This window comes from Patagioenas fasciata, chromosome 7, assembly GCF_037038585.1.
Source record: "Patagioenas fasciata isolate bPatFas1 chromosome 7, bPatFas1.hap1, whole genome shotgun sequence".
Lineage (NCBI taxonomy): Eukaryota > Metazoa > Chordata > Aves > Columbiformes > Columbidae > Patagioenas > Patagioenas fasciata.
Genome location: NC_092526.1, coordinates 25,129,752 through 25,141,712, shown reverse-complemented (window position 1 = coordinate 25,141,712; position 11,961 = coordinate 25,129,752). Strand labels below are relative to the sequence as shown.

At 44.2% G+C, this 11,961-nt stretch overlaps 1 protein-coding gene across 4 annotated transcripts in view; it reads left to right on the top strand.

Annotated features, from left to right (window-relative positions):
• The window catches only part of TTN (titin), a 246,538-nt gene that overhangs the window by 37,108 nt on the left and 197,469 nt on the right, over positions 1 to 11,961 (top strand). For 3 of the 4 annotated variants that reach the window (XM_071811135.1, XM_071811134.1, XM_071811136.1), the window contains one exon: positions 4,014 to 4,070. In XM_071811135.1, the coding sequence (XP_071667236.1) occupies positions 4,014 to 4,070 (57 nt within the window). Of the gene's footprint in view, positions 1 to 423; positions 799 to 1,416; positions 1,999 to 3,075; positions 3,595 to 4,013; positions 4,071 to 11,961 lie in introns of all 4 variants that reach the window. The other variant, XM_071811133.1, reaches the window with a different exon arrangement.

Here is an 11,961-nt window from a genome sequence, read left to right as displayed (position 1 = left end):
CACCAAACATGGTAGAAACCTTATTTCCGATATAAGTGCTTTGCTTACACATTCTTTGATTTGACTGTGAGGATAATCTAATAAGAGTTTTTGTATAAAATTAATTACTTTGAAAGTGTTGGAAAATGTGTTAAACTTGAGCAGCTGAAAAGAAACAGTTCGCATTCATATGCATTGATGAAACATTGACCAAAGTTTTAGAACAGAAATATTGTCTGGAGAATTTTCTATTTAAATGCTCTATTGTCCTTGATATTATTTAACCATAAATATTTTGTTTTCTTTTTGCAACAGATTTTATAAATGATGAATTTGAATAATTCATGCTCTTAAGTTGTAAGTTAGAAAAAAAAATCTTGAATGAGAGAGAAAATTTATTATAGTGTAGGGTAAGAAATTAAAAGTTGACATGCTTCTTTTCAGGATTTAAAAAGGTTGAAGAAGTTACATCAGAGTCCCATTGGTATGTTTCTTCATCTGTTTCACTTAAGGAGGAATCTATTGGCCAAAGACCCACCTTTATCCAGCCTATTTCAAGCTGCAGGGTATGCAGTGGGGAGTCAGTCAGATTTCAAGCCAGAGTCTCTGGCATGCCCAAACCAAAAATCCAGTGGTTTCATAATCAACAACTCATGTTGCCCACAAAAGACTTAGTTTTCCACTTTGATGAGTCTACAGGCACAGCTATACTGATAATAGTAGATGCTTTCTTAGAGCATGCTGGCCAATACTCTTGCAAGGCAAGAAATAGTGCTGGAGAAACAACTTGCACAGCTACACTTACAGTGACTGAAGAAGGTAAAGCCCTATTTTTACTTCAAAGGGATGCAGTTTGTTGTATATCACACTTTCATGCTGTTACTAATGGTCTTCTTTCCTTGTTTCACACCTCTTCTTTACTAGCTACTGTTAGTAGTACCTACCCTCCATAACCTAGCTGCTCTCATTTCTTTTGTTTAAGCTGTAACATTTGGAAATTTGCAAATTTGTATCTTGGTATAGGTCAAAGAATGGAATAATTTTACTGAAGGTATTCAGATTTTTAAAACAAGTAATTAACGGATCTTTATAGTATCGACTGGGGTATTTTGCCCTATCCTGTAGGGAAAAAAAAAAAAAAAGAAGAAAATACCTCCTTAAAAAATTCCGTTGTAAGTTTCTAATACTAAAATGGACAACTTTAGTGAAAGAGACAAGTATCAAATGCATGACTACTTTAGGCATCACTTGTCATTCATATATGTAAATAGATCTTTGTGTCAAGAGCATAATGGCATAATGCATCTGGCATGCTGAGTTTTCAAATGAAGGTCATTCATTTTCATCTTCCGTGCTGTTTGATTTTGTTCAGAACATGGCCCAGTAACGTTCTTTAGACACTAATGTTGTTGTTATTTTTGTTACTTGATTACACAGTGCAAGCCCTAGATAGGCAGAGTTCTGGGAAAGATGTAAAAGAGTCTATCCGGTCACAAGCTATATCACAACTTCAGGTCGCTCCTCTCACAAAGAAGAATATTAAAACTTATCAAAAAGAATTTAAATCAGTGCAACAGCCATCAGAGGAATTGGATGTGCAGGTTTTTGAAAGTGTATCAAAAAGTTTGACTATGAAGGCTATATCAGTTGAAGAAATGAAAGCCACGCACACAACAATCCTTTCCCAAACATCTCAGAGCACCAGGATCTCCATGGCCACTGCTCGGGAGATGAAAGGTGTCCCTCCAAAGATTCTCTTGCAGCTCAGAGACCTAACTGTGAAATGTGGTGACACTGCTCAGTTCGTATGTGGCTTAGAAAATGAATTATTCTCTGAGTTTCTTTGGACTCGTGAAGGTGAAAGGATAGAAGTGTCTGAAAAACTGAAGATATCACAAAATGGAAATGTCCTGCTGCTCACAGTCCTAAATGCCCAGCTGACAGATCAAGGACTGTACAGATGTACTGTGTATAATGATTACGGAGGGACAACAACTGCTGCAATACTAACAGTCAAAGGTGGTTATCTGACTTCTAACGTTATGACTTACCTTTTGCAACTTCTTTACCTGCACCTCACTCATATTTCCTTTATTATCAGTATTTAATTGAGAAAGCTCCACTTTGGGGTTTTTCCTCCACATTTAAAGCTCTATTCATAAGTGGCATGTAGTATTGGAAAGATAGCATTGTAACTTCATGCCTCTTGCCATCAAGTCACAGTTGTCTGAGGCTTTTTCTCCTCATATCCTTCACAATATGCAGTGAGATGTAAAGTGAAACAGGTTGGAAGGAATTTTTACAATTTGAGAATTCCTGAAGCTGGAGTTTAAGGAAGAATGTCAGATAAGCAATGTTGAACTAGATACCTGGTCTTTCAAACATTATGGCTCCAACTTGTTTCCAGTAAATCCAAGGTTCCAATTCCAAGGTTAACAATATAGCTCAATTTATTTAAAAGGGTTAATGGGTGCAAGTATTGTATTACTGAACTAAGTAATTGTCTTCTACCCTTCACTCTCCCTGAGATATAAGTATTTATTTTTGTTAAGACTCCTGCCACTTCTTCCTCACATCAGCATATTAAAATGTTAGCAGTGTCACCTCTAGTGAAGACCTAAAAATGTATTATCACTGCACTGGACAGGTGATAGTATTTCTGCTGAGCTCAAAAGAGCAGAAAACTAAGATGAATAATGAGGAAGCCATTTACCCTATTGATTTGGTTCTTAAGAGTGAAGAAAGAAACTGCAGTATATGAGCTGTTTGAAGCACTTACCATAATCTTCTGCTGCTACTTTCTAAATTGAGGCTCTCAATTTAAACATGTCCTTGTATTAGACATTACAGACCATGTCTTGGTCCCGTGAAAGTCCCATAGGCTTAACTGGTACATAGAATTAGCCCAACAGGAACAGAGCTCTTAAATGTGTAAACACTCATATTTAATAATGTTGTTGTAGCACTAAAGTGCTGGACATTCTTTCAATACTAATTATTGTTTTCTTCCCCCCCCCCCCCCCAATATTATAAGGATATTTTTTATTCCTGCAAAATATCTGTTCTAATCCTTTTCCTAACTTTATTCTTACCTAGCAAAAGAAGCACAAGCCAAAGCAGTAACAAAAGTTACCCTTGAATCAGATACTAAAAGCTTTAAAGCAGCCAAAGATATTCAGTTTAAACAATCTGAAGTTAAGCAAGAATCTTCCAAGAAAACCTCAAGCTTATTTGTATCTACATCCCAAAGACCATATGAAACTGAGAAGCAAAGGAACAGAGTCTACTATCCTGATGTAGTGCCATGTGAAGACATTACTGAAACTGATGCCAAAGCACCAGAGTTTCTTGAAACTCTGCCTTCAGAAACCACTGTAAAAGAAGGAGATGATGCATTACTCTTTTGCATAATGAAGGGTGTGCCTACACCTTGTGTGGTCTGGCTGTGCAATCAGCTTATAGTTGAGGAGTCTGCAATGTGTTCCTTAAAACATGATGGTCCACTGTGCAGTTTAAGATTGTTCAAAGTTGGTCAGAACCAGAAGGGTATATACAAGTGCAGAATAGTTAATCCTGCAGGACAAGCCGAGTGCAGCACTCATCTGAGAGTGACAGGTTGGCAACTGCATGTTCCTTCCAAGTGTCAATTCCTCGTGCATAGCATCATTGCATTCCAGTACGTTCATTCCCTGGGACATGATAAAGAACAAGAAGCATCTCATTAGTCTGTGGATTGTTGAATGTTCTCTTCAGGGATTTAAGGCATGATAAAGGCATGTTACATTAGAAACTCCCCCACCCTGCAAAAAAGAAAGCAGATCTTTTAGGAAACTGTACATTGCAAACAAGTTTGAAAACATTTTATTATTCTGTTCTCAAAATTTGTCCAGTGTTTGAACTGTTTGGCATGCATTTATGTGTGTGTATGTATGAATTTCCGTATATTTGCAAGAGATTAGATATTTTTACTACATAAACTGTTGATTGACATATTTAGCTACTGTAGCTTAAAAGTATTTGTCTTTTTATTCTAGCTCCTGAAAAAATTATTCATGAGAAGCTTGAGGAAGAGATTGAAATGGAAGTGAAAGGTACCGTCACCAATGATGTTACACTGAATAATTAGTACCAGTAATTAGTAACATTGTGAAAAGCTTTTATCTGCTTACACATAGTGTCTGATGGGGAAAGAAAGACACACTTCAAAGCATATTGGAACATGTTGCATGTTTGTTTTGATATGCAAAGGGTTACCTGCATTACAAGGTTATTTAAGTTTTAAAATATGTTTAAAACTTCAAATTTATAATTTTGCAGCAATATTCTTAACTTTTACTTCATGCTTTGCAGCTGTTCACAGAGCTTTTATTTGTTCAATTTCCTTTTGAATGCATGGAATAGTTTACTTCAGAAGGAAGTTACACAAATCTTAATCATTGTTTTCAAACAAGTTAGCAACCTAACATTAATCAGTTCAGTGGACACTATTGGATGGATAAAGTATACCAGAAAACATTTGTTGTTTAGGATATGTGAAAGCTGTACATTCCAATTGATTCCTTGCGGGTTTTTTTACATACATTAATTCATCATTATACATCTCTTACCCTGGCTTGCAGATAGCATACGTGGTTCATGTTGCTTGCTTTTTCCCTGTGCATAACACTGTGAAGTTAGTGGCTGTATTAGTTCGAATAAACGCCTTCTCATTTCGTGTTAGCTAATTACTTACTTTTTTTAATATCTTTCAAAATATTTTTTCTCAATTGTCTGAACATTTAATCTACAAACAGAAGGGTCAGAAAGGGCGTTTATTCTACTGTCTGCAAGTCAGGTAAGAGTTTCTTCTTTGCCACCCAAAGATGCGCAGCTTTTCCAGGCAGCAAAAACATACACGCAGAAGAACGTGTTATTTTGAAATTCATTTTTGCTTGTTCAAGAAGAAATTTCAACAGTCTGAAGAAAGAACAGACAACGAACGATTTTCGTGTCAATCTTTAAAACAGAGCAAGGCGTTGCGTTTATTCGAACAAATATGGTGAGTGAATTACTTTTTTTTCCTGGGTGTGTGATGAAATCTGTTGCATGCCCATTTTTTATTTCAATATATTGCTATTTCATTATTTTCATATGGCAGGCAGAGTTTGGTGTGTTGTAACCCAGTCTCCTTCTCTTGCAGAGCCGCACAGCAAGGTGAACCTCGAGGGACCTGGCACAGTGGCGGTGCTGGCTTGCCCCCAGAACTGTAAACCCACCTTCACGCAGGGCCTCAAGTGTAGGTCTGTTTTGGAGGGGAACCCTGCACTTTTCCAGTGCAAGCTGGTAGCATGCCCAGCACCCCACATGTCCTGGTTTCACAATAACCGGCCGGTGCACCAGGACTGCCGCAAGGTGATCCGCACGGAGAGCGAGGAGCACACGCACCACACCAGCCTGGAGGTGCGGGACGTGCGGGAACATGACGCTGGCAGTTATAGGGTGTTTGCCATTAACAGTGAGGGCTCGGCTGAGTCCACCGCCTCGCTGCTGGTGGCACGCAGTAGGGAGCAGCAACGTTTGGGTTTCGCAGGGAAAGCAGAGTGGATGCGGGACAGCTGGGAGCACCTGCTGCAGCAGCGTCGGGAGGAGCGGCTGAGAGTGGTGCTCCGCTGCACGGGCTCGCCCTTCGACAAGGGGCACGAAGCTGAGCAGTTGCTTGGGAACCTCTCCCCAGCCCGGGGCATGGTACGAACCATCTGTTTCCAGAGGCTGCCGCTGGTGGGTCCTCATCGTCCAGGGCTAGTGTGTGGTAGGGAGCACAGTGGCACAGTGGTGAATGCTGAGGAGCTCCTGGATGAGGAGATCCGTTGGAAGCTGCAGCGGCTGCGGGAGGCAAAGAGGGCAGCACTGAAAAAGAAGCAGGAATCGCTCCTGTCCATGCCCCAGCAGGGCTCTCCCAGGAAGCCCAGCCCACCTCAGGTGGCTGCCACAATAGATGGCTCAAAGCCCCTCACAGTGCAGGTAGTGAAAGGGTACTGCAGGCCCAGGGCTGCAGGGGAGAGACAGCAGATGCCAGGTGGGCTCCTAGATCCTTGCCCACCCCTCTTTGTCCAGGAGGTTAAGCCCCAGGAGGCTGTTGAGGGGCAAAAATGCACATTCTCCTGCCTCTTCCATGGCCGCCCACAGCCCACGGTCACTTGGTACAACAACGGCAAGCCCGTGGGGCGCATCCAGGGCACTGCCGTTCACACCACAGGATGCTGCTCTACACTGACCTTCCCATCCCTGCTCCCAGAACATGGTGGTACCATCACCTGTGTGATCTTCAACCCACTGGGAACAGTCAGCACCTCAACTGCACTTCATGTGAAGCCGTGGATGCCAGCCTATGGGGCCATGAAGAAGGAGGAGGAGGAAGGGGAAGGGAAGACAGAGAAAGACAAAGAGGAGGAAAAGAAAGAGGAAGAAAAGGTGGCAAAGGAACAGAAGGAGAGGGTGGATGAGGAAGAGGAGGAGAAGCTGGAAGAGGAAGAGAAGGTGGAGGAAGAAAAAGAGGAGAGGGTGGAGGAAGAGGAAGAAGAAGAAGTCAGCCTGGCCTTTGCAGCAGAGCAGGGACTGCCAAGTGCAGTTCCGCACTCAGAGTTGCTGTCGCTGCCAGTGGAAATCAAGATCACTGCCCCCAGTCCAACACCAGAGCAAGACACAGAGATGAGGGAGACCCTCACACGTCCCTCTCCAGACCAGGCTGCTCCTGCCGTAAAGCACAAGTTCAAGTTTTCATTTGATGTGGGAAATGAGCCACCTCAAATTGTGGCAGAAGGCCCAGCACACATTCATTGCCATGAAGGGGAGGCAGTGGTGTTGGAGTGTGCTGTGTCTGGGAAACCCCCACCAACGGTGGCATGGTCCGTGAATGGCCAGAGCCTTTCTGCCAGTGAGAGGCTGAGGTTTGAGGAAGGCAAGAGTGGCACATACCGCTTGCACATCCAAGGGGTCTCTGTCACAGATGCTGGGCTGTATTGTTGTGTGGCTAAGAATGTAGCTGGAACAGCACAGACTGCCTCTGAGCTGACAGTGGAGCCCAGTCCACCCAGGCTGTACAGCAAGGATGAAGGCATTGAGGAATTGCCTGCTATGGACTATGTTCTGGATCTCCAAGGCCCTAGCATGCTTGGGAAGCATGAAATGGAACAGATCACATCCTCTACAGAAGAGGAAGCCCACCTACCCTGGTCCCTAAGGCTGTCTCCATCTCCTGGCAAGCAGTTAAAAGAGGAATGTGAGAAAACTCACTTCAGGGAAAGCAAGATGGAGGAAAAAATGGAGCTGGATGTCATGGAAGTTTATTTAAGGCAAGAAACAGGTTATACAAAAGAAAGCATGAAGGATACAGATGATATTTCTGAGATGAGGCAGCACAGGGGAAAAGCTGTCTCTGAGGAGCACAGCTTTGAAATTGACACCACTGAGCTGCAACCCAGCATGGCCAGGGAAGAGCATGAACAGGGGGCCAAGTCCTCAGGTCAATTTTCAGAGGAACTGGAGGCTGAAGGAAACAAGGTGGTGCCATTTATGGAAGTGAAAGAGCAAACACATGCCTCTGAGCAGTTTGCTCTGGCAAGGGAGTGTGAGGATTCACAATTTTTCATTCCTATATCACCTGTGGTGCAAGGCGGGAGTGACATTTACATAGAGGAGAGCGATGCCACTGCCTGTGAGGCAGTATCTCCTGATGTGCCTCTTGTAGAAGAGCCAAGTGTGCCCCACCTGCAGGACAACATTGCAAGTACACCCACAAAGGAACAATTTGGCTTTTCTGACTTACATACAAAAGAGCAACAGGGGGAACAGACCAAGGAGCAAGAGAGATCAGTTGATATTAAACAGGACATTGAGGTTGATTATCATCCTTGTAAAGAAGAAATTATTGATGTTGGGGATGCCTCTCACGTGGCAATGCACAATGCCAGACAAATGCTGCAAGAAATGGAGTCTGATGCAGGCAACTCTTCTTTGGATCTAATCCTCTCTCCTCCTGACACAGAAAACTCAGGTCAGGATTTTACTGAGGAAGTTGTGGTTCACCTGGAAGAAGGGCATTTCAAAGAGCAGATGTTGCTATCTGAGACTGATGAGGCGAGTATCCCATGTGATCTGAAGAAGTTTGTGGAGCATTTTCCAGCTGCAGATGCTGTGGACACAGAACAGGCACAAACCAACACAGCTCTGGAGAGTGTGGAGGTAGGAGTAACCGAGATCATTTCCCCTGTGCACCAACATAACATGCTTGTGGAAGAGATGTCTCTGAGTGAGGAACTGCGTCAGAGCTACAGGATGCAGCAGGAGAAGGTCAATGCCCAGGAAGAGGCACTGCCAAGAGAAATCAGAAGGGCTGATTTGCAAATCTCTACTGGAGACCTTGGCAGCATCATGATATCTGCTGAAGAGAGATCTTCTGCTAAAGAAATTTGTGAGTCAGAGGTCAGTGTCTGTGGAGACAATTCACTTGAGGGACAAATTAATACTTTTCTGGTGGAGAACACAGCAGATTTCCAAATAGGAGTGCAGGAAACACATGTGTGGGAGAGTGGGGAACAACTGGAGACCACAGACTCCTGGAGTGACAGCTTCATCACCGACTTGAAAAAAGCTGCATGTGAAAAGAAACCCCAAGCTGGGCATCAGGCTGAGGAGGAAGAAGGTTCTGGGATAGAAAAGGTCTTTGAGACAGGAATGGGCAGCTCCGTATGTGAGACAGAAAGAACAGATTCCCCTGAGGAGATGCTCAGGGACACCCAACAGGAACCAAACACTACCAAGGGCTTCTCTTTTGGGCAGCTCTTACTTGGTTTGATAAGGGATGATCCTGTGGCACAGAAGGAGCAAAGGAAGGAGTCTTGGGGAAATAAGAGGACTCCCACTGAGGAAGCCTTTGAGAATAGCCTGGATGAAGAAGGACTGTGGGAAGATACTTCTGCTGATCTGGAGCCCAGTGCTGTTCAAGCCTCAGAGCTGAAGCCTGACTTGTCTCTGGCCAAGTATTTAAGGTCAACAGGGATGCAAGAAACTCCAGATCTCAAAGGAACAGTTCAGAAGGAGCAGCGAGAAACCATCACTTTACTGGAAGTGGAGGAGGTCACCTTCAGTATGGTTTATGACTATTACAACAACCAGCAGGAGCTTGCCCGGCCCCTCTCTCCAGAGTCAGAAATGTCTATAGAGCTGGTGAGCAGGAGTGGAGAGGAGTCACCTGATTCAGACCACTTCTACACACCTCCCTCCTCGGTGGAGATCTTTGAAACTGCTTCATCGGCATCCTACCACACACCACTCAGCACACCCGAGCGCTACTCCACACCATCTGAGGGCTCAGAGTACAGCACACCACCCGAGCACTTCTCCACACCTTCTGAGGGTTCAGGGTACAAGACACCACCTGAGCGCTTCTCCACACCTTCTGAGGGTTCAGGATACAGCACACCACCCGAACGCTTCTCCACACCTTCTGAGGGCTCAGGGTACAAGACACCACCTGAGCACTTCTCCACGCCTTCTGAGGGCTCAGAGTACAACACACCACCCGAGCGCTACTCCACACCATCTGAGGGCTCAGTGTATGGCACGCCACCTGAGCACTACTCCACACCCTCTGAGGGTTCAAAGTGCAACACGCCCTTGGAGTACTACTTCACACCCTTTGAGCAACCCTGCTCTGCATCAGGGGACAGCACACCACCAGAGCGATACTGGACACCGACTGGGGAGTACATGGATGCCCTGACCATGCTCCCTCTCTATGAGAGAAGGCAGCAGGCTCCAGACCTGCCACAGGCTGAGGTGTTTAGGACACCCTGTGAAGCCCTGGAGCCATCAGGCAGGGAGATGCCACCTGCATTCCTCAAGGCCTTGAGTGGGAGGAGGCTGTATGAGGGCAGCACACTGAGCTTTGTGGTCGAGGTGGTGGGTGTGCCCAAGCCAGGGGTGAAGTGGTATCATAATAAATCTCTGTTGGAGCTGGATGAGAGAGTGCGGATAGAAGAGGATGGGGGCAAATGCATGCTAGAGATCACTAACATCCAGAAAGCTGATGGAGGGCAGTATCTGTGCCATGCAGTGAACATTGTTGGGGAAGCTAAAAGTGTCGGACAGGTGGAAGTTTTGTCTGAAGATGGGCGATCACTAGCACTACCACCCCCTGTCACCCACCAACATGTTATACACTTTGACTTGGAGCAAAACATGTCTTCAAGGTCACCTTCACCACAAGAAATCCTCTTGGAAGTGGAGCTGGATGAAAATGAGGTGAAGGAGTTTGAGAAGCAGGTCAAAATCATAACTAGTCCTGAGTTTAGCCCAGATAAGAAGAGCATGGTGGTTTCTCTGGATGTCCTTCCACTTGCCTTGTTGGAGCAAGCAGCAAGCTTGGCTGCACAGGAGAATGAGGATGTAAAAATTGATTTCCAAGTAACTGAAATGCCCCCCCGCTTTGCTGTGCCCTTTGCAGATGTCAAGGTGACAGAAGGCTTGGAGGCGATGTTTGAGTGTGTGGTAACAGGTACTCCTGTCCCAGTAGTGCAGTGGTTCAGAGGTGACATCTGTGTGACACCTGCCATGGGGAAGTATGTTGTGAGTCAGAAGGAGGGTCTTCACAGTCTGAAGGTCCAAAGTGTAGGTCCTTCTGATGGTGGTGTTTATCACTGTCGGGCAATCAATAGGCTGGGAGAAGCAACGTGCAAAGGCTCCCTCATAGTTGTGGCTGAGCAGGGAACATGTGCTAAGGCGAGTAGTGAGGCAGTCATGGGCAGTGAACCACACAGGCCCCAGAAGTGTGATTTGCTTCTGACTAAGACTGTGAGCCCGGGTGACCAGTCAGAAATAGAGCTGGAGTTTGAGTTCCAGCTCAGAGAAACCCCTCCTAAATTTCTGAGGCTCATTTCTGACTATAGTACATTTGTAGGTGCCTCAGTGTGCTTTCAGTGTCTTGTGACTGGTTCCCCCCACCCCAATGTCCGCTGGTACAAGGATGGGGTGTTGCTGGAAGGGGACAGGTACTGTGTGCAGGAAGAACAGGGGGGCTCGCATAACCTTACTATTGAAAACTTGATGCAAAGCGACAGTGGGCAGTACAAATGTGTAGCTACTAACAGAGCAGGAACTGCTGAGACTTGTGCTGTCTTGACGTTATACTAAATTTCCATAATTTATTTTGGAGTTTCTTTTGAAACACAAAATGTTTTTATGTTGTTGTTCACTGCAGGTAAAAATGCAGCACTCATTTTAGGGGCATTTTTTTTCATCTCTTTAGGGATGAAAACCACTCTATGTGGGCATGGTTTTATCTCACTTAAACTTGCCTTCACTGGGGAATTTAAGTGAGATTTAATCTGCGCATAGATTTTGTGCATACTTTCTGCACTGAGGTATATTTCAGGCTCCTTCCAAACTCCTTACTCATTCTTGTAAAGATATTTTAATTGATACTAATTTATGTAGGACTAATATTTTCATATAGTGTACATATTCCTGTGTGTCTCTAACAGTGCAGTTGTTACTGGTTTAGGTAGACTAGAAATCACCTGAGAATGTAGAAACCATGTTTTCCTTGTAACCTAACGTTATGGAGTACTAACTTAAGCTTGCTGGTTAGTTTGGAGATAGTTCTGTGAAAGAACTCCTTTAATTGGTATTTCCTCTTCTCACAATGTTGCATCTCATTGATTCAAATCCTGTGTTTACAGTTTCTATCACTGCAAAATTCTTACATCCATGGGCCTCATTCTACTGATTACTGGAATTAAATGACTTTTTTTTTTTAAGTCAATGGAATTACACTGTTGCAAAGAAAAGCAACAGAAATGGAAGAAAATTAAAGTTTTGCATTAGTAGAGACTGGACAGGATTTTTTTCTCTATTACCAAGTAATAAACATGAAAACATTTTGTACTGTATCTTTAGAAGTTAAAGGGAAAGGAGAAGGGAGCATAATAAATCAATGATGTAACT